Raw genomic sequence first — 22,406 nt, 5'->3', positions numbered from 1 at the left:
ACATTCCTAATTCAACATTTTGGTCTCATCTACGGACTACTTGTACATTTGTACTTGTGCATATCTCCTCCGCCTGAACATCAATTCTATAGAATAGGCTACTGGTTCCGCCCTAACCGCAAGCATGGATACCAACCCCATGATCCGCTGCCACTGCGGCGCCGTGTCTTTCCGGGCCGTGCTCCCCAAGCCTCTCGCAGTTGACGTATGCCACTGTTCAGAGTGCCAGAGACAATCCTCCTCGGCATTTGGCATCTCGGCCGTCTTCCCTGTCGAGGGCATGCTCCCCTTTGCCGAGGATTTACAGCCTCACGTCGGGATGTGGACGCGCAAGACTGATTCGGGGCGCACGCTGGAGTGTTATTTCTGTAAGACATGTGGGGTTCGCCTAATCCATCGGGGCCTGCTGCCAGACGGGTCATCCTCGCAGACGTTGACTGTCAAGGGAGGCTGTATGGAAAATCTGAGCCTTGATGGTGCGAGGCACATTTACACAAGATCGGCCAGGGTGCCTGTGCCAGAGGGCAGTTGCTCTAGGCCGCCTGATCAATACTGATGAGCACAAGAATAGCTCGTAGATGCGTTATCCCCATGGCAGCTACCTTGATGAATATATTCCGAGTTATGATAATAAATGTGAATATCAGAGCTGTAGAGAAGAAAGAGCCGGATCATGCGTTCATTTAAGAGCAAGTCTATTCAGGGTGCTGTTTTCTCATCCTCCTCTGGAGCCATCATTGAAACCTTTCAACCTTTTTTTCATCCCCGTCTATACAAATACATAGCCATTGTCCAAATCCAGAGGGCAAGGTCCGTTCTCATTCACCAAAAACATGACATGAAACACGCTGAACGAACAATCAATGGACCTCGCCAAGAAAAAGTCATGCACAAAGGCTCGGCTCCGAAAATCATCGCCCTATGTTGTTCAGCACGCTTCCCGTCATGACGGCAATCTCTCGGTCCCAGCTTGCTTCAACGCCGGGCTTCTTCTTACCGCTGAAAAACACATTCGGCGTTTGGCTCCCCTTGATAACAGCCTGCCGAATAGCGTCCCCGACAACGTTCTTATTCGTGCGTAGTGTACGAGCAACAATGCCTCCTCGGGTGGCTATCTCCTGAACGCGAGCAGAAATATTACTTGCCATGCTGCGCCAAAAGTAGGAAATCAAAGAGTTTGTTTCAAATCGCGACAGTAGTAATCGAAGGAGGGTTTGCTGCTGCTTCTTCTTCGCAGAGGCTGGAACCAAGGGGTGGGCAGGAGCCTCGGTCGCCTCGAGAATCAACTCAAGCGAAGCAATGTTCTGGCAGTGGGAAACAACTTCGACAAGAGTTTTGTCTAGAGTGGGGAGTTGTCCGAGGGATCGTGAGAGAGCTGCGGTGCTTGATTGCAGAGCAGAGCGCACATAGGAATCGAGGGCTTGTATAAGCAGCTTCGGCGTCCATTTCTCCAACTGAATCCCACTCGTCGGCGAGAGTAGATAAAGTGCAGACATGGCAGATACCAGTCGTGATCGTGCCTCCTCGCTCTGCGCAAAAGTTATGGTGCTTGGCGTAGCAAATTCGCGAATCTGCCGCTCGGACACCTCGTTAATCCGTCGTTCGATCGGTATGATGATGGTATCCTGCAGGCTCTTGATCACTTTGAGCTTCTCGAGGCCATAGCCTTCTTCACCTGGCGCCTTGCTGTCCAGTACTTCGCGCAGCGAGAGGATGGTGTATGAGCATCGGACGAGCGCTCCGTAGTCGCCTTTTCCGGCACCGGGATTGCCCAGCTCGGAGAACTGTGCCTCGAGCTGTCTTCCAAGCTGCAGGCATCTTCCCATCGACCTCCCCAGCCTCAGCGTCTCCCACAGGCGCAATGCGACCTGGCGAATCTCCTCAGCTTCGGCATGCTTATCGATAACCTCCTTCTCTAGTTGCTTATAGCTGTCGTTTAGGCTTGCGATTTGGGCTTCGAGCTTTGCGACAATGGCTTTGCTGGCTTGCGTCTGTGATTGGGTATATTGCAGCAAAGGAACGGAGGAACGGGTGGTGAGGAGATCAATATGAGAATCAATCTCTTGAGCGTCGAAGAGGACTCGCGACAAGGGTGTTGAGAGATCCAGCGGGGAGTCGTCCGGATTGTTGGTGGACAGGACGAGAGAATTGGCAAACGCGGCGGGCGCAAAGTCAGGAGCAAGGAATGTCTCGTAATCGATGTAGGATGGCTCCTCAATCGCCTGAGGGTCTGGTAGCGCTGCCATGTTGCTTCAAGCGGCTTGGTGGAGGAAGCAAAGCTTCAAATGCGCTCACGAGCGTGCCTCGTCTCTGCCAGATTGGAGGGGAGCAGCTCTGGGGACTAAAATGGCGCCCGGGGGAGTATTGCTCCATATTAACTGGTAGCGCCGCAGTTGCACGACCACCAGCTGCGGTGTTATTAGTAGTCTATGTTGGCCTAGTTGACAACTTGTTTGGCAGCGACTCAGCAAGAGAACAAACTAAAAGTGCCTGTGGATAGAGATTTCAATGTTTCTTCTTAGGCAAGGATTTCATTATGCACACGTACTTACTTTCCAAAGAGGGCAAAGTGACCATGAGACGATGATACCGAGTGCATCCTGATAAACATTAAGAGGTATCAAATAGATGGAACAGCTCCTGCTAGCGGATGCCGCGTCTGCGTAACTGGCATGCATACCCGGAGGATTTCATACAGAATGGAACAGTCGCATAGATGGAGCATCTTTGCGATGCCGTAAATCCCAGCAAGGGCTCAGACTGTGGCGCTTTCTCGGGCGCTTTTCCTCCAGGTACGAAGGGTAATATAGTGGTGCTGGATATTTTTAGGTCGATACATGTACCTACCTGTTATAAGAGTCGCTGGAAGCACATGAACCCTGCCACTTTGGGGAGCTGGGAAATCGGATCTGCGGTTTATCGCACAAACAGAGTCGTAGACCACACGCTCGCATAGCGTCTATCTGCTCCATAGGTACCAAGGCAGACGCTATAAAGAGGCAAGGGAGATGCAAGCACTAAATCATGCATGGCCTTGTTGGAACCTGCGCGATACCATTCGATCCGGAATACAAAAAGGCTTCGTTTGGCGCTCAAAACACGAGCATCCGGCGCCACATGCAAGCTTTCTCTCCTTGCGCACGCACGACAGCCGCCACTAACACCCACCACTCAAGCCACACTGTCTAAGCCTGTCCGTCAGGCGGCGCAACGGCCATTAACATCCCCCCCTTGTCAGCAAACGCCTACTGCGCGTATCTTGCATGCCAGACAGACTCATCGAGCGCGCATCGCCACACTGTATTTAGTCGTGGGGTTAATTATAGCACCGCTCATGTTCCAGAAAGAGCCCTTACTTGACCCTCAGCCTCAATATCAACGTCGCTGGCCCCTCTGCCTGTTTCTGGAGCTCTTCTGTCTCTTTTAATTAATACATCCAATATTCCCGCCAGCTAGCGGTGCGCCATCCGTCAACAGCTCCTCCGCGACTCTTCTCCTGGACAAGGAAGAGCAAGAGAAGAGAAAAATTCGCCTTCGCTTGGCCCTTTTTTAGCCTGTGCACCGCCCCAAAGACGTGGGTGCTCCATACTGTACATAATTCCAGGCTTCCCGCGCGCATATTGGATCTTGTACAAACACAAGCACGGAGTTACGGCACATTCGCGTCCAATACTTGCTATTACCACTACCACGAACTAGCATTATCCATCCTGCTAGGTGCTGCCTAGTGGTGTTGAAGTCGCACCAGGGTTTGTGGCCCAATTTCTGCCGTTTCCTGCCTGTGCGCCGGCTGTGCTGCTGCAGTCGAATGCCCGCTGACATCGAGGAGGAGGAGCTGCAGTCATCCAAGTAGACAAGAACGAAGCGAACAACGAGAGAGAGATAGCCTGCAACGGGAGGCTCCTATATCCCATCCACCAGCCATGTCCCATTTTGGCGCAACTTTCGTTCCTGGGAGCGACGATGATTACTTTATGCCAGAGGTCGTGGCTCCGTCCCCTCAGCGGTATGCTTTTTCAATTTTGTTCCACACACCCCTGTCTCCCAGGCCTCCTTGGTCCTGTCGTCCTCCTATCTTCCATCTCGCCTGGTTGACGAGGCTGGACCCTGGCAGAGGCTGAATGGAGCCCTTCAGCCATTCGAGGTGGGGCTGCTGCTGACGTTCTCTTCTTGATCCTTTCGATTAGGGTGACCCCTCAGGTGCCGCAGAACATGCAGGAGGACCTGCAGCGCATGGAGCTCGAAGCCCGTGAAATTGAGCCGAGAAGCCACGACGCAGCATCCTACACCAGCAACAGAGCCCGCGAGCCCTCTCTGTCGACCTACGCCGCCCAGAACCAGCCCGGCAAGCCCTTCACCAGCGCCGACAGCAGAGTCTACGGCCAGAACAGCGGCGGTCGGTCACGGCAGCCCGACACCATGGACGACGACGCCCCGTCATTCTCGCCCTTCCCCAAGGTGGTCGGCGACAACGTGCCGCCGGCGGACGAGGAGAAGGAGAAGATCCTGTGGAAGGCCCGAAACCATGTCCTGCACTCGCAGAATGTCAACATGCAAATCACCTGGGCCCGCGATGTGCTCAACTGGGCCGAGATTTCCATGGACGCCGCCGCCAGGGAGGCAGCTGAGAGCGGCAATCGCCCCCCCAACCCCGCGCAAGGAGCATGAGCTGCGCAACGACGCCGTCAACATCATCCGGTACCTGGCCGAGCAGGAGCACCCGGATGCCCTCTACATTCGCGCCAAATGGCTTGAATTCGGCAAGTTTGGCGATCGCGTCGACAAGCGCGAGGCCTACGCGGGGTATAAGAAGGCGTGCGACCTTGGCAACACGCGGTCAGTATACAGAATGGGCATGCTGTTCGAGCAGTCCAATGACATGTCCAAGGCAAAGGAGTACTACTACAAGGGCCTTAGCTTGAAGGACTCGGCCGCTCTTTACCGCATGGGCATGATGAGTCTGCTTGGCCAGCATGGCGAGACAAAGGATTATCAGGGGGGGGTTGGAGCGCATCCGCAGCGCCGCCGACTGTGCAGACGAAGATGCACCCCAGGGAGCATACGTGTACGGCATGCTTATCGGACGAGACTTGCCTGACATTACCATACCCGAAGGGCTATTGCCTTATGCCGTCGAGACGTCAAAGATGTATGTCGAAAAGGCGGCGTATCTTGGCTTTGCCAAGGCGCAACTCAAAATGGGCCAGGCATATGAGTTATGTCAGCTGGGCTGCGACTTCAACCCCTCCTACTCTCTGCACTACTACGGGTTGGCCGCCAAGCAGGGGATTCCAGAGGCTGCTCTTGGTGTCAGCCGATGGTTCCTTTTCGGTTACGAGGGTGTTTTCAAGAAGAACGAAGAGCTGGCATTCAAATATGCTCACGAAGCGGCGTCTGCGAAGCTGCCCACTGGCGAGTTCGCCATGGGCTACTACCACGAAATCGGTATCCACGTTAACAAGGACGTTGTCGAAGCCCAGCGATGGTATCAACTCGCGGCCGATCACGGGAACAAGGATGCCGTTGGTCGACTGGAATCCCTGAGCCAGGATAAGAGTCTTTCAAAAGCAGATCACGAAACAACAACATTAACGCGAATCAAATCACAGCATGGCTCGATGAGAGGCAAGCGTCCCGAACGATTCAAGACGGCGGCAAACCCGATGCCCACGCTCAGCGAGGGCGCCGACGGTGGTCCACCGCCCCTGCCCAAACTTGTCACGTCAGTTGGCTCTTCCCGAGCCTCGCCCGTGGCTTCTCCCGGCATGCGTCCTACAATTGTGGAAAATAATACTTTTGCTGAGCCATCCAGAGCGTCGTTTGTTGATACTGATCGACAGCCAGCCTTTAACATCCGCGTCGATTCCAACGGCCCGCCTCCACGCTCTCAGTCTGCCGCCCCTTATCCCGTGGATGATCGGGCACAGCCGATGAATGCCCGCCCTGGTGGAGGAGCGCCATATCCGGATGACGATGGCCGACCAAATCCGGGCCGTTACAATAACAACTACCCCCCTAATCAAGGCCCCGCGGCAGACCGACCAAGCAGTGCCTTTGGTATCAGGCCATCGACAGGTGGTGGTCCTGGTGGTCCTGGTGGTCCTGGTGGTCCTGGTGGTCCTGGCCCAAGACCGATGCCAGGCTCCCAGTCAGCTGGTAACTTGTACCCCAACCAGCCTCCTCCTGGAGCTGGTCGTGGCAGAGGTGGTCCTGGACCTGGTCCCGGGCCTGGTCCGGGGCGCCCATACGGAGGAGACAGCCGGCCCGGAAGCGCCCACTCGAATGGAAGAGGCCAGCCGCCTCAGGGATACGGCGGACCCGGTGGACCCGGAGGCCCTCACGGAGGACCGCCGCCAGGCCAATACGGGCCTCGGACATCATCACGACCAGGGCCGGATGGATATGCCGATCATCATAACAGCGGCCCTGGTGGTCCCGGCGGCTCCGGCGGCTCCGGAGGACACTACCCAGAAAGAGTGGGCTCTCTCCCCCCACAAGCTGGAGGACATCCAGGAAGAGTCAATACGGGAGGTCCCGCAGGTCCCCAAGGCTTTGGAAACGGTCCAGGGCCACGTCCAGGTCCTGGCATGCCAAGTCCCGTGCCGAGTCCCCATAGAGCCGGCACAGCTCCTCCAGGCCAAGGCCAAGGTCCTCCACGTCCCGATGTGCATAGCCCGAGTCCTGTACCAAGCGCAGCTTCAGCACCGACGGGCAAGCCTAGTAAGGCACCGAACAAACAAGGTCCCGCAACGTTTGAAGATATGGGCATCCCACAGGGTAAACAGGATGGTGATTGCGTGAGTAGCTCTACATTTGTAGCCTATGGGTGCATGAGAAAGACTAACATATATTCTCTAGGTTGTCATGTAACGACTGCTCCATTTTCACATGTCGTAGAGCATATACTCGCATATACAAAGATAATAGCAAGGAGAGTCGATCAATTCGCACATAGAAGATATACGAGAATTTGAATACCAAATACTACGACAACATGCTGCACGCTAAGCAAGGAGCATCGCAGAGCGTAACATCTACTTCATTTTGCTTTTTCATTTTGCCTACGAGCTTGACTTGGATCCTCTTCTTGGCCAATCGAAGCGTAGATGTTGGAGACTACGAAGACGGGGTAGAGTGAAGAGATGCAAAGGGGGGGGCGGCGACGGATTAGAGAGAGTGGGGGGGGGGGGGACTGGGTTTGCTTGGATGAGACTCGAAGAAAATTTATATCACGGCGCTGGAATCATACGATATCTTTCTGTTTGTTTTATTAAAAAAAATGCGAATGTGATTTTTGTACATGTTACGAGCCGATTAGGGCTGTCTTTCTACTCTTTCCTTGGTGATGAGTCATTGAGCGTGGTTTGTATGTATCGTATCTCTCTGTATTAGTTTTCTTGAAGAGGAAAAAATGTATTTCTTCAACTTGGTCTCGTCACTGAAACATTGAATCCCTATACTTACTAGTCATCGATCCTTGGCGCTGCCACTGCGGCAAATCGCTGGCCATCTACCAATGCTTGCTGCCAAGGCCGCTATGCGCAATATCGATGGTACGTTTAGTCAAATCACCATGTCTTCATTATCATAGGTCCTCAAACTTATGATTGATAACCTAACGTGCTTATTAGGCGACATTCAATCAACTTTCGGGCTACTGCCTTGGTTCTTTATGCAAATTACATATAATTATTACAGTCTTTTCCTCATATTCCTTCACAGATATCCATGCCCAGTCTATTTCCATAAGTTTGGTAGCCATTCGTTGCAGCGCTGCATACTACTCCATTCGGAAGTTCAGAGGAACTATTGTAAGCGCGCCATGCACAGGCTGGGTACTAGAGCCGTTTGTATCCCCCTCATCCCACCGAACGTTTACGATTTGAATATGCCCGCGCCGAAGGATTGTAGTAGTCAGATCGAGGCATCGCGGATTGCGTATTCTCCCCCCTCCTCAATCCCTTTTTTTTTCATGTCTCGTCTAGTGAAACGGTTGACGGGATAAATACCATCACATAACCAATTCTATTTTAACTCCTCATGGCCGGCTCGTCGGTTCCACAGGGACACGGATATAGCAAACATATAAGTAGTTTGTCTTTGGTCTTTTTTCTTGATCGAGGTTTGTGCTCTTTTCTGTTCTCCTCCTCGCCTCTTCCGTCTTCTCAAATGCTTCAAAGGCTGACCGATTTAAAGGTACGGCGAGCATAGCTATACAGACAGAGAGCGAGGGCCGCGAATCACCACCATGAGGCTCTGCTTTCTGCTCCTGCTTTCAAGATGCTGTTCTTCTCTGGCCTTTGTTGGAGTCGGTGTTTCGCCATTGATGACGGCTGCCATTGACCCTTTCGACTGGGATACCATCACCCCCAGTGACGATCTTGAGTATCATGACTGCTATGAGCAGTACAAATGCGCTCGTTTACAAGTGCCCCTCGACTGGCTCAACGAGACAGACACAAGAGTAGCCACGATTGCCATGATCAAGCTACCCGCTCTCGTTCCAGACAACGACCCAGCTTTTGGCGGCTCCATCTTTTTCAACCCCGGAGGCCCTGGCGGCTCAGGCGTCTACGCCATGCTCTCGTTGGGCCACTATCTTCGCACCACGGTCGACAAGCCGGGCCGTCGCCATTATGAAATCGTCTCCTTTGACCCTCGTGGCATCGGTTACACGCTGCCCGCTTCCGACTGCTTCAACGGCAGTCTCGTGTCGCGCGACGCTTTCATCTTGGAGTCCCGTGGCAATGGGCCCCTCACCAATGGCGACCACTCCATCGCTTACAGCCTAGCTATCATGGGCGCCTTTGGACAGCGCTGCAATCGGACCGGGGACGCCATGGCCTTTGTCGGAACGCCGAATGTTGCCCGCGATATGGTCGAGATGGTTGATAAGGTTGATGAGCTGCGTAAGAGGGATGCTGCTGCTCGGAAGCAAAACAAAAAAGGAGGGGGCCCAGAAGTTCAGGACACTGACGATGAGCGAGATGAGCTTAAGAAGCGATCTGCTCGCAAAAGGAGGTCTGCTGAGCTTCATGATGAGCCTGGAGATGTTCCGCGTCTCCAGTACATTGGCTTTTCCTATGGTACCATTCTTGGTAACTACTTTGCTTCCATGTTTCCTGGTCGAGTTGGTCGTCTCATTCTCGACGGAGTCTGTGATGCCGAGGATTATTCGACCGGCCCGGTACGTTTTTGAGCAAGCGCAATGATATCCCCATGCTCTCGAAAAGCTGCGCTAACGACTTTCCTACTTTTGTTAGGGCTGGCTCACAAACACCGTTGATACTGATGAGATCTTTGACAACTTCTTACACGGCTGTGCCGCTGCCGGCCCCGAAGAGTGTGCTTTAGCCCGCGAATCAGACACCCATGGAGCATCCGATATACGCTGCCGTCTCGACCGCTTCCTCCTAGATCTGGACCAGAGGCCCAAGCCCGTGCTGCTAGACTCCGGCGATGCTGTCATTGTCACCGGCGAAGACGTCCGCTCTCTGATTGGCTTAACGCTTTACAGTCCTCTGAAGGGATTCAAAATACTCGCCAAGGAGTTGAACAGCTTCATATCCGGCAACATTACCAAAATGGCCGTCTTAGATTTGGGCTTGGGCGCGATGCCAGTCATGAATGACGCATGTCCTATAACCAACAGCACCGAACCCCAGCTTATTGGAAAAATAGAGTCGCAGAATGCCGTCGTTTGCATTGATGGTGACGACATTACCGACAAGGACGTTTCTTGGTGGCGCAAATACGTGAATCGCCAAGTAAGCGCATCCAGCATCTTCGGTGCCGAATGGGCGACAATCCGTCTGCCCTGCTCCAGCTGGCGATTTCGTCCCAAGTGGCAGTTCAAAGGTCCCTTTACCACGCCAGAGCCCGACCCATCCATCAAATCGGGCCATCCAGCAGCACCCATTCTCTTTCTCTCGAATCGACTTGATCCTGTGACGCCTCTGAGGGCTGCTCAGGCCATGGCCGCACAGCATCCCGGCGCCCGTGTCATCATTCAAGAGGCCATGGGCCACTGTGCTGTGGCTTCTGCCCCCAGCAGCTGTACCAAGAGGGTTGTAGCTGACTATTTCGAATCCGGCGTTATCCCGTTCGATGTATCAACATGTAGCATCGAGTGCGGCCCTTGGGATGCTTCCTGCTCTCTTAGCAATGCTACTATGACTGACGACGTCGATGATCAGGCCGCAGTCTCTTGGTTTAATGGAGAGGAGCGCATCTGGCGCAGAATGTCACCTCTCGGTATATTATAAATACCTACTAGTAGATACTGAGGCTGTATTGCTTTAGCACATGGGGGATTTATGTTTCTCTTGGCCACGTACTGTTCCAAATACCAGCTATCATAGGAGGAGAAAATCTCAAATGGCATGCAGTGTACCGGAAATGTCCTTTGATTGTATTATAACAGTGTAATAATTTATATGACCTCATTCTGTATTCCACGGCCATTTACCATTACATGTAGTCCCGCAGCTACAACCACATTACGCTGCTTGCCAAGAAAATCTAGGTCAAATTGCCTCCATCAACAAACAGACAAACTGCAAAATATTCTCTTCCCGCGATTCATCGCACCTATCTACCATCCGAAATCATCAAATGATGGCCTATTATACCGATTCCCAGATGTATTCGTCATCCAGCCTTTTCAACCCGCGTGCAGTCCAGTGCCAGACGCCTCGGCGAGCAACTGACTCAATAGTCTCGCGCTTGACCGGCTGAGGAGCAGCACCTGCACGGCAGGCAGCGGCTTCACAACTGTTGTCATTCCAGCCAAACTTGAAGTCGTCTCCCCACCAGACTCGCAACTCGGTGCCAACCCGTAGAGTGATGAGGACCGACGTGATGTTTGCGTAGCCGTCAAACGACACTGGAGTCAGTCGACAGTTTCCATTGGGGAAACTGGGGCATGCCGGAATACGCTTTGTCTCAGACCAAGCTATTGACTCTTCTCTTCCCGAAACTTCGTTGTATCGATATGCTGATACCTCAAACTCACACCATTTCTCAGCACCGTCTGCCGCGCAGCCAAGGCTCGCACCTTGGAAGTCAAATCTAAAGCAGTGATTGGGAGCGTTTGGACCAACGCCAATCTCCGCAGTATCTCCTACATTGGAACGGCCCAAGGATGGTAAAGAGGGTGGAACGAATTCGACAAGCTGACCACCAGATGAAGGAATGTAGGATTGAGATGTTTGAGACGATGGAGGAGCAATGAGGAATCCTTCAGAGAACCAAATATCACGAGCAGGATTGAAAAGGGGTCCAGCTTTGACGTCATCAAACTGCAAAACGGGTTAGAAGCGGACAATGAGAAGAATAGGGGAGCACGAACGTCTAATGTAAGGTTACCAATCTTCCCGCCAGTCGGGCACATGGGAGAAGGATCAACTTGGGGTGGAGTCGCAGAAGGCAAAGCAGGGGAAAGATCACTCTGGCTGCTCAACACTGAGGTTGGGCTCACGCTCAGGGTATTGTTATCCCAGGCAATTCCTGACGATACCGAGCTACACAAAGTTAGAGATTGTATGCAAGAAGATCATCTTTGACTTACTCTTGTTGGCGACGGAAGACTCGCAGATTGGGCAGAGTAACAGTGGCCATGGTAGTAAGTGGGAAGTTGATCGTGTATGTGGTGGTTTGCTCTGGTATAACATTGGTCCAGGTGCTAGTTTGGAGAGCAGTGGCAAGACGTGATGATCCCGGGAGGCCATATTCTGGCGCCTGGTTATCCGATTGATCGCCGTAAGGAACGAGACTTGGCAACTGCCCATTGGGACCGTTGGTGACGGTAAGAGTCGACGTGCGGGTTCCAGTCACAGTCCCTGTTGGTTCCACAATACCAGAAACCACTGCAGATGGTGGCAGCACACTTGGCAGGCCAGCTCCAAGAGTCCCATATTGAGAAAGAGTGGAGAGACCGAGAAGAGTACCACTCGAGAAATTTGGGTTGGGGAAAGACGGAACACCAGTTGACAGGGGTGATAGTGCGGTTCCAAGCTCTGCGCCGCTCGGTATGCCCACCACAGTCTGGACGACTGGTGTAGCCATGCCATCTGGTCCAACTGTGGTCACCGTGATGCAAGTTGTGAACAAGCCGCTACCAGGAGTGATAGGAAGGCCACCTTGAGGAAGACCGGTTTGAGCCGGTACTAGAGAAGGAAAACCAACACTAGTTTGTGCAGGCAAAGCATTGCTCAAACCACCAGTAGGGATGAGAACAGTTTGAACAACTGGTGTAGTAAAGCCATTTAGTCCCACAACGCCGACGGTGATGCAAGTTGTGGCCAAGCCACTTGCCTCAGGGAGATTTGAGATGCCTTCGGGGAAACCTGCGGTTTGAGCTGGCGGCAGAGGCATTCCGCTTGCAACAGTGGGAAGCACATTGCTTGCAGGGACAACAAAAGTAGATTCAACGATGGTAGGTACGCCATCAGCACCAAGGACTGTGTAACTTGTGCATGTGGTAATGGCATTCACACCAAGGTCTGTTGTGATTTGAGGTGTGCTACCAGAAACCCCTCCTGCCTGGGTTGGAATTCCAGTGATAATAGCTGAAGGAATGGCGTTGTTGGTAGGGCTAGGGATGACCCAAGTTGTATCAACGACTGTTGGAAGACCATCCAATCCAAGGACAGTGTAGCTTGTGCATGTCGTACTGCCGCTTTGTTCCACGCCTGCAGCTGTTCCAGTGACTTGGTTTGGGAAGCCATTGACAGAGGTAGGACCAGGGATTCCCGCAAGCGTGTTTGTTGGTGCAGGCATTAGCCAAGACGATTCCACAACAGTTGGAAGTCCATCGGGGCCAAGAATGGTGAATGTAGTGTGTGTGGGAATGACAGGCCCTTCTGGCAAGCCAGTAACAACGCTGGGATTTGGCAAGAGCCCGGAAGGAAACGATGAAGGAGGGGATGCTGCGGTTGTGGGCAAGTCAACCCATGTAGAGTGAACGACAGTGGGAATTCCGTTGGGTCCCATGATAGTGTAGCTTGTGCAAAGAGTCTCTCTGGCGGTCGCAAGGACATCTGAAGCCGCAGAAACACCTGGAGTAAAGCTGGGGAACGAAGCAGCGGTAGAAAGGGGCTGGGCAGCACCATTGCCATTGCCAATCTGAGTACCAGGAAATTGTACAATTGTCGGTTTTCCATCAGGGCCAACGACTGTTATTTGGGCAGGCTGGCTTCCGTCAAGGCCAGCAACTGTGTCAGTTGGTGAAGAGTATTCTGACGGCTGCTGGTTGAAGGTATTGGGGATGCTATTGAGGCCACCCGCACTACCGTATGCCGCATTCTCAGGAGTGACAGTGGGAAAGGATCCTGGAATTGGGCCATTGCCAGCAGTAGCTTGACCGCTTGACGGTGTTGAAAGGTCTCCAAGATTGGAATTGAATGAGTCAGGGTCTTGGGTGAGTGCAGAAGATCCATCAGGAGAGCCCGCAGATGTCTGAACAGGGTCAGAAGCTCCATCCGTAGAGATGGGAGCAGGTGAAATATCGGATGTGAATGCATCTGATGGGTCGCCATCACTGCCCCAAACATCAATTGTGACGGTAGTGAAAGGTTTGACACTGGTGTGTGCGGCCTGGGCAGACTGAACGGGGGAAATCAAGACAGTTGAAGCAGGGAGAGCAGATTGCTGAATCGTCTGATTGGGATCAAAGCCATTGGACTGAGCAGCACCAGAGGGGGCAAAACCGGAGGGAGTAACATGGCTGGTAGGGTATACAGTGACAAAAACTGTTGTAATGCCTTGCAGGGCACAAGTGGGCATGTCAGGAGCAGAATCGGGGGAGTTTCCAGGCAATCCAGCGGGGGCACCATTTGGAAGTCCACTTGGATTTCCATACGGGATGCCGTTGGGATCACCGTTAACACTACTGCTGGGAGAACCGCCTGAGTTGCCGCCAAAATCACCATCAGGGCCGCCATTGTTGTTGCCATTGTTGTTGCCATTGTGTGTTCTAGATGAATCATTAGGATCTGTGAGCAAAGAGGAGTGGGAATCAGAACATGCCCGTAATCAGCTTGAGCATTTGCGCGCTGCACAACGGCACCAGCCATCAAGACCGCCAAAGACGCAAAGGCCCGCATTGTGGGCGAAGTCAAGATTCGCAGAATTGGCGTAATGCGGACGATCAGTAGACTGATGAGAAAGACGGATGCAACAGAGATGGATGCAAATGAGTGAAGAACAATGAATGACTGGGGAGACAAAAGTTGAAACGAGAGAAACGAGGGTGGAGAGAAGAGGAGGAAGAAGAAGAAGACGGAGGGGGGAGAGGGAGAAAGATATCCTGCTGCTGGAAGCAAAGTGCTGAGCGCCGAACTGCCGAGGGCATAATGGAAGGAGCGCCCATCTTCTCTGAGGCGGTGATAAGAGTGTCGGCGTAATTGAGGAAGGCACGACATTTTTTCGGCTAACATGGCACCACATTGACGTATCTGCATCTCTGAGGACTCGATCCTGCCCCAACGGAGCTCTTATCGCGCCTCATCAGAAGGTAGGAGCAGCGACATAACCGACACTTTGACGTAATGGCTGCATCTACGGTCAGAGGACGGCAAACATCTACGGAAAGAACACTGGCACTTCGCCAAATGTCTCCGCGGCTATGTCACCGCCCTCGCATTTCCTTTCGCATTCGCACTCGCGCGCATTTCTTTTTCTGGACGGATCATTGGCGAAGTGCAGAGATGCCTGGGAAGGTTTGCGAATACGGTTCGCCCCAGTAATCCAAGTGTCTGGTGCAAAGGAGATGCAGCCGCAAAGCACCTCAGATGTAGGAGGTGCCCATGTAGAGAAACCTTTGCAGTCTAATCACGATTGAAATCTTTCGAGAATTGTAGGCCGATCTGCCATATTCCGTGCGAGACAGTATACGTATATGCTATCTGTAAAATGTGCCATATGATTTTGACAGTTCAGCACCGAGTCGAGTGAGGTTGTCGTGTTGTCTGTGGCGTAGTTTTGATTGGTCTGTACTCACAGAAGTGGGATCTTAGCATGTCGCACTTCAAATAGAAAGGCCTGGAACTGATTGGTGTTAGTGGGAAACTTGATGGATGGGCACATGCTGCAAAGCTGCGTCAGCTGTATTAGGCGCTGCTCTTAGCCTACTAGGTATTTTGTACAACGTCGACGTCAACATAATTTGGGCGTCGTGGACACCTCTGCTGTCCCGAACTCATTTGCCTTCACTGCGCTATGTGGTGAAATCAAATCATGTCTGCTCCCGGTCCACTCAGCAACACGCTGCCGCCTCTCAGAGAACAGTTTCTTTCAAGATGCTCCAGTAGCCGACCGTTGATCTACCTTCAGCGCGCAGCCGTCGCGTTCAGCTATCCCATCCGTGGTATCTGGTACTTTTCGCGGAGGAGGGAGTTTTGGCCTCTCTTTCTTGGACGGCTAGTGCCTCTATCTTTAATATCGTTCTTCGTGTACTTCATACTATTCTCCTTTGCTTTTCTTCCACAATTTTTATTCCTAGCCATCTTCCATGGCTGGGGCGCCTGGTTTAATGCTGTTGTGCTCGTGCTGGGTGAAGGGCTGGTGATTGTGCAGGGTCTATTCGAGGGTTTCTTTGTCGATGAATGCCGGGTGGATGTTTTCGACGTAAGCTTAAGAGACGAGGGAATGCAGTTATTCATTCACCGACTAATTATTCATCAGGCAACGCTTATCGACCTCTCGTTGAAGGATCTGATAGCCCCTCATCGCATCCTGTTTGAAGATGCGCCTAATTCTGTCAAGATGCTGGGGAAGCCGACAAGTCCAGCATGCTTTAATCCTTGGAGTACAATTCAGATTGTAGAGCTCGTGTTCTTTCTTCCTCTCAATCTCATCCCTTACGTCGGAACTTTCGTATTTATTATCATCACTGGCACTCGGCTCGGTAAGCTATCGCATCATCGCTGGTTCCAGCTCCGAGGCTTGTCAAAGGCAGCGCAAAAGGATGAGATTAAGAGGCTCGAATGGGATTGCGTCTTCTTTGGAACAATGGCCATGATCCTTGAGCTAATACCGGTGCTATCTTTCTTCTTTCTGCTGACCACGGCAGCAGGCTCAGCTATGTGGGCCGCGGACATGGAGAAGGCAAGGAGAAGAGAAACAGAGTCTGATACTGGTCGAGTAACGGTATACCTATATAGAGACGAGTTTCCCTAGACCGCGAGGAATCGCACGGAGAAATTCATTTTATTAACTTCACTACGCCAGTAGCTTCGCGATGCCATAGACTTAATCATTTACTCTTGATGAGTACTACCTGTGGAAGACACGATTTATCAATCAGGTTTCCTATGTAGCAACCCATCCAAGAAGTTTGTTGATATAACTTACTATGCCATGAGACGTTTCGATGGCGTTTATATACCAGCTCCAGGGTTGTGTCAGCTACGAGATCTGTACTACTACTACCTAACCTAGTAGATGAGCACCCAGTACCACCCAAGCTGGCCGCTTAAGCTCTAAATGCGCCTGTGCCCAAACACGTTGTCCGATCATTTCTGCTGCGCACAGTACCTACATCCAGTAACTCGCGGTGTCAAAGGAAAATATACGCCAAATATATTGAGTAGTAACTGCGAATACAAAGCTATAGTTTGGTAAACAATTTACCTTTAGAGAGGAGGATTCAGGTGCATGCCAGATGTTTAGAGCACTCACTCGTATTGGCACCCCCAATGCACTCTTAGATTAGCTGTCTTAGTCAGGATTCGCACGCACTGCCCACCATCACCTAGGTAAACAGCTAACACCTCTTCGTCATCGTTCAGCCTAGAATAGGTACGCTTTATACCAACAAACCGACGCATATTCCAACACCCGAGTCTTGCAGCCACCCCGACGGCTACATCGACTTGACCTCTCAATCGCTAGCTCAACAACACTTTTTCTACCGTACTTTTGCCTTTTTCATTACCAATCGCTAGCTACTCCGACTTCATCTCTCAAGATCACCAACTTCGCCCGCAACCATGGCTGAACGGAGCCTCTCCCCGATTCTCGCCCAGCTAAAGCAGTCTCCTCAGATGAGCTACCCCGAGGCCAGCGCCCTCCTCTCCAAGGCGAAGCTTCTCCTCCTCAGCGTAAACGCCCTCACTCCGAATCCCTCAGCGCCCTCGAACCTCCTCGCCCTTGCCCGGGAGACATACGAGCAAGGTGCCCTGTTCTCCATCCGCGCCAAGAATGCCGATGCCTTTACGCGCTACGTCCAGCAGCTCCAGCCCTTTTACGAGCTACCATCGGCGGCCCTGCCTCCGAACCTGCCCGAACGCAACAAGGTTACGGGATTAAGCTTGCTGCTACTCCTCACCCAAGGCCGCTATGCCGAGTTTCACTCAGAGCTGGAGAGTCTGGCAAATCGAGATGGTGGCGGAACCGACGTCGAAGGCGATCGTTACCTGGGATATCCTGTTCGTCTAGAGAGGTGGCTCATGGAGGGAAGCTATGATCGTGTATGGAAGGCAATGAAGAGCAGCGAGGTGCCCTGCGACGAGTACAGTGTTTTCTCAGAGGTACGTGCATGAATGATTGTTTCGTGCTGCCTTTTCCGACATGTTGCTAACTAGGGGAATTCAACAGATTCTCAAGAACCAAATACGCTCTGAAATCGCCAGCAGCAGCGAGCGAGCCTATCCTAGCCTTCCCATCAGCTCCACCAAGTCCTTGTTATTCCTCAACTCAGAAGGAGAGGTTATTCAGTTTGCTAACCACCGTGGATGGATTGTCAAGGAGGGCCACATCTACTTCCCTAGTACTACCGCTGATGGTGAAGACGGGGCGAGTGCCAAAGACATGAGCCAAATGATTATGGAGAATACCTTGGGCTATGCTCGCGAGCTAGAAACTATTGTGTAAAGATTATATCGAATTAGACACGGTTCATATTACATTACACGGAATACCTTGCAATGCGCATCAGCATATGCTGTGACAAGCCTGGTATCATAGACTCCATACCACTAATAATAGGGAGCGATTTATTTCTGCTTTGGGTTAATCGAATCACCACCCTCAGGTATCAATGAGATTTAGTAACCAGCTCATTCGTTCAAGATTTAGTTGAATTCCATGACTAGGATATTGCTACGTCCTTTTAAACCCCCCCCTTGTACAGTTCTAAGTCCAAATTAAGTATCTATGAAAACAGCCTCAGACCGCTACCGTGTTTGCCAATTTCACAAACTTCGCACACCTTACAGATCGATCCCTTGTAGCTAGAGTGGTACTTTGATCCATCAAATGCACACTCTTCGAACGGAGCTCCGCTATAGATCGGAGTGTGGCTGGCAGCACAAATCTCAAATTCTGCAAACTGGTCGAATTCAATTTCAACGCTGTCGTTTGGATTGCGTTCACACTGAGCCTTTGTCTTCTTGGCCTATATATCGGGGTAAGTATGTAGTCAGAAATGGTAAAGGGGAACAGTTTGATAACTTACGTTTTCGACGATTTTGCTGGAACCTCCGTTCGCGATAATACGGTTTGCAAAGCCCAAAGCAGAATTGTAATTTTTGCTCTTAATCGACACCTTGATAGCGCTCAGCAGCGCAATTTGTCTGTGAGGCACCTCGATCTTCGGGATGGTAAAGTAAGCGGACAACTCGAGACTCCTCTTAACTTTAGCGGGGTCTTGGGCAATCTCATCGATCGAGCCTAGGTTTCTTCTCGCAAGTTCGATATCCATGGCAATGCTGTACTCCCTGGCTGAAACAATCAGTTTCTTAGCCTCCGCCACTTCGCTTTCACTAGAAACTGCATTGACAAGGATTGCGTGTAGAATTCCCTTGAAGATGCTGGCGCCATCTTCCAGCTTGTTAGCCTTCATAGAATCGTAGCCTTTTTGTAAATCATTGGAGGCCAAATGTTCTAGATCGCGCGGGATAACGGGCAGAACTTTTCGAAGATCCGTTTCATCAACGGTACGACGGACGTAATTAACAAGGGTGGGCAAGTTGGCCAACCCCGGGAGAAAGGTCTTGGAGGATTGGTAGACCTCCAGGAATCGAGGCTTTAGAGGGGCAAACTGGACTGCGCCAACCTGTCGGTTCAGAAGCTGCATGGCCGTTTCAAATGAGCCTCCAGCAACATGGTCAACTGCCAGAGGTGAATTCCGTGCCCAAATATCGGCCTCGCAGCTTCCAGCACCGCCTGCCTCTGCACTATCGACGTTCACAAAGTCATTGTCAATTTCGGGCACGTCGTCGTCGCCCATATCCCAGCCTGCCGCGTCATCGTCGTCTTCGCCAGCAGTAGCAATGAGTTGATCTGCAGCTTCCGCCTTTGTGGCTTGCTCAGCCTCTATTCCATTGGCGGTGTTTGATTCGTCCTCGAGAGACAAGCCTTCTACCTGGCCTAGAAGAGCACTCTCAAAGTAGGACTGGGAGCTAGCCTTGTTGGGCCAGTTGCTCTTGAACGTGGATACGACAGGCTTTGGCGGTGCTAGCGGTTTGCCCATTGTAGGCAGAGTTAGCTGATCTTCAGTGAGACCAGAAGCCTCAAGAATAGCCTCGCATTCTTCTTCCAGTCCATGGGATTTGGCTGTAGTATACGCAAGAGGATCTATGATACAATTAGCGCTAGAGTAAAGGAGGGGGTGAGGATTGACCATATATATTACTTACACTGATCAATTTCTTTCAACATCTGGATGCGGTCTTCGACATCTCCAAGATACAGGGCGTTTTGAAATCGAGAGGTGAAATCTCCACGATGCTCCGCAATTTTGGCCATTCGCGCAAGCTTCGAGTGATCACCGGTTGCCAAATAGAGGAATGACAGTTTGTCAAACTGCTTCAACTTCTGGTAGCACATCTCCACAATCTGATGATTGCCATGGGCAAGTGCTTCAGTACCTAGTCGAGTCCAGAACTTTGGCTTATCCAGCTCCTTGGCCATTTCCACAGCGACATCCAGGTTGCCGCATTCAATTGCCAGGTCAAATCGAGTAGTTGGATCCTGTACAAACTGCAGTGCAATCTCGGGGTAGCCTTTCTTCTGCAGGTATGAGATGATAGACTGGCCAACAAGACTGGAAGTGCGGATGATGTGAAGCATTTCTTCATAGTTCCGCTTAACAAGCGCCATTTTGAAACGATACTCTGTTGGGTCAATGCGCAGAATTCGAGGCTTGGCCGATCGATCTAAGCAGTAGACATTCCGTCCCTTAACGCGTACCAAGTAGACCGTTTGGTCGAGAGTACGAACAATACCATTGTCGCCGTTGAGCAAGGCATATTTGACATGATTCAGGGTTGAATATAACAGAATGCCCGCATCATCCCAAGTGGCGCTCTTGATGCGAATTGTCTCATGTAGTGTACTAATTTGCTCCAGCGTCTTTGTCACAATGGTCACATTGTGTTTGCTCAGTAGGGCAGCGTACAGACCATCATTTGACCAGACAATGTATTTAACGCCAGTGATGGCAAGCTCGGCAGTAGCCTTTTTCTGCTGAATGTCGTACAGATAGACGGTCGTCGGTGTAATGATAAGGAGGTTACCGGTTCCTCCAAAGTAGATGTCTGTGGTTCCCGCTGGAGGCTTGAACGAACGAGCCGTATTGTTTGACAGATCCTTGATATCGATTGTTTGGTTGGCAGTGTTCAACACGGCGAAGCGGTTTCTAGCAACAAAAATGGCAGAATTGCCCGATCCTCGCTTGGATTCTGTTGGTTCGATTACACCAGATCCGTCTCTAGGCAAGCTCAAAAGTTCATAAGAGCCACCATCGGCCGGAGTGGTGACAAGAATAGACCTCTCAGCAGGGTTATACGACAAAGTGCGTGGTGAAACCCAGGGGCTGCCAAGTTTCTTCAGAGACAGCAGAGTTGGGCTTTCCATATCCTTCTGGAAATCGTATGACCTGACATGCTTCTCCTTGGTGATATAGAAAAGGTTATTTTGGTGGACAGCTGAGGCGGGACGCTCGCGTTCAAGCTTGAAAACCATGACACCATTGTCATGGCCAGCTGCGAACAAGTTGATTTCAGGATGAGCTGCGATAACCCAAAAGCGGTCGTTTTCTCTCTTAAAAGACTGTACGGCGGTCCTCTTGTTGAGATCCCAGACTCGAATAGTCTTATCTTCACCCGCCGACAAAATGAGGTCCTGGTGTGGGTGGAAAAGACAGCCTGAGGCATTTTGAAAATGGCCGCGGCAAGTGTCAACCTCCCAAGCCTTAGTCTCGCTCATGCGCCAGAGCTTCACCAGGCGATCATCACCAGCTGATACAATCAGAGGCATAGTAGGGTGGAAGGCGACCCAGTTGACACCACGATCATGACCTTCCAAGACAAACTTGACAACGGCATCTGTGTTTCCAAACATGTCGGTTTGGTTTTGGTTTGCTCGTGCGATTTGATCTTCGTAGCTCATCGAAGTTGGTGCTGAGTGCTTCTTTCGAAGTCCCGAAATATCCCAAACTCGAACTGACTGATCAAGGGAGGCTGAAACGACGAGATCTTCCTTGGGGTGGAATTGAGCGCACATGGCATAGTGATTATGTCCAGTCATAGTACAAACTAAGGGGTAGTTAGCATCGCTGCGACTGACCAGCGCACAGAAAATATAAGCAACGTACTCAAGCTTCGATTCTGCCAGTTCCAGATTCGAATTGTTTGATCATCTGAGGCAGAGAGAATCCAAGGCAGCTCATGATGGAAGAAGACAGTTCGAACGTAATCAAGATGGCCATTCAGCGTAAAGAGGCATCGTCGAGTCTGGTACGACCAGACTTTAATCTTGTAGTCATCGCCGCCGGATACGAAGAGTGGCTGTGTCTTGTGAAAATCGACGCCGCGGACTGGGCCATCGTGTTCCTCAAATCGATCTATCAACGTGCCCATCCGATAATCCCAGAGCTGGATTGTGGAGGAGTGAAGGGCCACAAGGATCCATGGCCTAGTACACCAAATCAGTTTTCCAAAGTCTACCGCTTGATGCGAGAGGCGCAGCTACCTTTTCGGGTGGAACGCAATTCCCTTTGCTCTTGATGATTTCGATTCAAACTGGGAGGGCTGTTAGCCGACATGCTGGACTGGGCAATCCGTGAATAGCATACCTTTGTCAACATTCCTGGGGAAGACTGCATTGTGGCGGGGAGGTGAGGTCGGAGCCTCGCACATCAAGGGAAAGGAGCGATTAGATGATTATCGATGCGTCAGAGGGGTGTAGCTGAGCGGCTCAATCGATCTTTGCTGGCCACGGTAGCTGCGCAGGCCTGGCCAGGGAATCAGCGTAAAAAGGAGCGAGATAGAACAGTGCGTCGTATTGACAACAGCTTCCAATTGAGTATCGTGTCCATCTCCAATTGTGGGTACTGAGCCAATCTCAGCCCCGCAATATCATTGGACGTGACGTTCTCACCGCCTTAGGCGCCTCACCCCTCT

General features: G+C 51.6%; 9 protein-coding genes across 9 annotated transcripts; 6 read left to right on the top strand and 3 right to left on the bottom strand.

Annotated features, from left to right (window-relative positions):
• Window positions 1–124: 124 nt before the first annotated feature.
• TrAtP1_005898 (uncharacterized protein) lies at window positions 125–556 on the top strand (the record flags this gene model as incomplete). Its single annotated transcript, XM_014082579.2, has 1 exon — window positions 125–556. The coding sequence occupies one exon, from the start codon at window positions 125–127 to the stop codon at window positions 554–556; it is 432 nt and encodes a 143-aa protein (XP_013938054.2).
• Window positions 557–911: 355 nt separating this feature from the next.
• TrAtP1_005897 (uncharacterized protein) lies at window positions 912–2,246 on the bottom strand (the record flags this gene model as incomplete). Its single annotated transcript, XM_014082578.1, has 1 exon — window positions 912–2,246. The coding sequence occupies one exon, from the start codon at window positions 2,244–2,246 to the stop codon at window positions 912–914; it is 1,335 nt and encodes a 444-aa protein (XP_013938053.1).
• A 1,677-nt stretch (window positions 2,247–3,923) lies between these two features.
• Window positions 3,924–4,668, top strand: TrAtP1_005896 (uncharacterized protein; the record flags this gene model as incomplete). Its single annotated transcript, XM_066112905.1, has 2 exons — window positions 3,924–4,006; window positions 4,188–4,668. 2 exons carry the CDS (start codon window positions 3,924–3,926, stop codon window positions 4,666–4,668), a joined length of 564 nt encoding a protein of 187 aa, XP_065968991.1.
• A 305-nt stretch (window positions 4,669–4,973) lies between these two features.
• Window positions 4,974–7,431, top strand: TrAtP1_005895 (uncharacterized protein; the record flags this gene model as incomplete). The annotated part of the gene is made up of 2 exons (XM_066112904.1): window positions 4,974–6,797; window positions 6,859–7,431. 2 exons carry the CDS (start codon window positions 4,974–4,976, stop codon window positions 6,868–6,870), a joined length of 1,836 nt encoding a protein of 611 aa, XP_065968990.1. The 3' UTR covers window positions 6,871–7,431.
• Window positions 7,432–7,857: 426 nt separating this feature from the next.
• On the top strand, window positions 7,858–10,389 carry TrAtP1_005894 (uncharacterized protein). Its single transcript, XM_066112903.1, has 3 exons — window positions 7,858–8,122; window positions 8,197–9,187; window positions 9,264–10,389. Exons 2-3 carry the CDS (start codon window positions 8,249–8,251, stop codon window positions 10,263–10,265), a joined length of 1,941 nt encoding a protein of 646 aa, XP_065968989.1. The 5' UTR covers window positions 7,858–8,122; window positions 8,197–8,248; the 3' UTR covers window positions 10,266–10,389.
• Window positions 10,390–15,050, bottom strand: TrAtP1_005893 (uncharacterized protein). The gene is made up of 4 exons (XM_066112902.1): window positions 14,029–15,050; window positions 11,570–13,975; window positions 11,351–11,522; window positions 10,390–11,300 (listed from the first exon to the last, which is right to left on the bottom strand). Exons 1-4 carry the CDS (start codon window positions 14,460–14,462, stop codon window positions 10,626–10,628), a joined length of 3,687 nt encoding a protein of 1,228 aa, XP_065968988.1. The 5' UTR covers window positions 14,463–15,050; the 3' UTR covers window positions 10,390–10,625.
• A 96-nt stretch (window positions 15,051–15,146) lies between these two features.
• TrAtP1_005892 (uncharacterized protein) lies at window positions 15,147–16,472 on the top strand. The gene is made up of 2 exons (XM_014082574.2): window positions 15,147–15,627; window positions 15,685–16,472. Exons 1-2 carry the CDS (start codon window positions 15,238–15,240, stop codon window positions 16,177–16,179), a joined length of 885 nt encoding a protein of 294 aa, XP_013938049.1. The 5' UTR covers window positions 15,147–15,237; the 3' UTR covers window positions 16,180–16,472.
• Window positions 16,473–16,800: 328 nt separating this feature from the next.
• On the top strand, window positions 16,801–18,086 carry TrAtP1_005891 (uncharacterized protein). The gene is made up of 2 exons (XM_014082573.2): window positions 16,801–17,531; window positions 17,599–18,086. Exons 1-2 carry the CDS (start codon window positions 16,992–16,994, stop codon window positions 17,872–17,874), a joined length of 816 nt encoding a protein of 271 aa, XP_013938048.1. The 5' UTR covers window positions 16,801–16,991; the 3' UTR covers window positions 17,875–18,086.
• TrAtP1_005890 (uncharacterized protein) lies at window positions 18,065–22,270 on the bottom strand. The gene is made up of 6 exons (XM_014082572.2): window positions 22,079–22,270; window positions 21,976–22,025; window positions 21,599–21,918; window positions 19,641–21,539; window positions 18,458–19,578; window positions 18,065–18,397 (listed from the first exon to the last, which is right to left on the bottom strand). Exons 1-6 carry the CDS (start codon window positions 22,106–22,108, stop codon window positions 18,155–18,157), a joined length of 3,663 nt encoding a protein of 1,220 aa, XP_013938047.1. The 5' UTR covers window positions 22,109–22,270; the 3' UTR covers window positions 18,065–18,154.
• Window positions 22,271–22,406: the final 136 nt, after the last annotated feature.

This window comes from Trichoderma atroviride, chromosome 3 (assembly GCF_020647795.1).
Source record: "Trichoderma atroviride chromosome 3, complete sequence".
In the NCBI taxonomy this organism is placed as follows: Eukaryota; Fungi; Ascomycota; class Sordariomycetes; order Hypocreales; family Hypocreaceae; genus Trichoderma; species Trichoderma atroviride.
Note: the sequence above shows the minus strand (reverse complement) of the source record. Positions and strands in the feature narration are given on the sequence as shown.

What these genes read in the sequence shown, in the direction of transcription:
- TrAtP1_005890 (XM_014082572.2), bottom strand. Translation starts at nt 22,108, where the DNA reads ATGCAGTCTTCCCCAGGAATGTTGACAAAG. An exon ending in CCCCAGGAATGTTGACAAAG is followed by an intron (nt 22,026 to 22,078) that starts GTATGCTATTCA and finishes CAGCCCTCCCAG; the next exon opens with TTTGAATCGAAATCATCAAG. An exon ending in ATTGCGTTCCACCCGAAAAG is followed by an intron (nt 21,919 to 21,975) that starts GTAGCTGCGCCT and finishes TTGGTGTACTAG; the next exon opens with GCCATGGATCCTTGTGGCCC.
- TrAtP1_005892 (XM_014082574.2), top strand. Translation starts at nt 15,238, where the DNA reads ATGTCTGCTCCCGGTCCACTCAGCAACACGCTGCCGCCTCTCAGAGAA. An exon ending in GCCGGGTGGATGTTTTCGAC is followed by an intron (nt 15,628 to 15,684) that starts GTAAGCTTAAGA and finishes ATTATTCATCAG; the next exon opens with GCAACGCTTATCGACCTCTC.
- TrAtP1_005891 (XM_014082573.2), top strand. Translation starts at nt 16,992, where the DNA reads ATGGCTGAACGGAGCCTCTCCCCGATTCTCGCCCAGCTAAAGCAGTCT. An exon ending in AGTACAGTGTTTTCTCAGAG is followed by an intron (nt 17,532 to 17,598) that starts GTACGTGCATGA and finishes GGAATTCAACAG; the next exon opens with ATTCTCAAGAACCAAATACG.
- TrAtP1_005893 (XM_066112902.1), bottom strand. Translation starts at nt 14,462, where the DNA reads ATGCAGATACGTCAATGTGGTGCCATGTTAGCCGAAAAAATGTCGTGC. An exon ending in AATGCTCAAGCTGATTACGG is followed by an intron (nt 13,976 to 14,028) that starts GCATGTTCTGAT and finishes TGATTCATCTAG; the next exon opens with AACACACAATGGCAACAACA. An exon ending in GTCTTCCGTCGCCAACAAGA is followed by an intron (nt 11,523 to 11,569) that starts GTAAGTCAAAGA and finishes AACTTTGTGTAG; the next exon opens with CTCGGTATCGTCAGGAATTG.
- TrAtP1_005894 (XM_066112903.1), top strand. Translation starts at nt 8,249, where the DNA reads ATGAGGCTCTGCTTTCTGCTCCTGCTTTCAAGATGCTGTTCTTCTCTG. An exon ending in AGGATTATTCGACCGGCCCG is followed by an intron (nt 9,188 to 9,263) that starts GTACGTTTTTGA and finishes TACTTTTGTTAG; the next exon opens with GGCTGGCTCACAAACACCGT.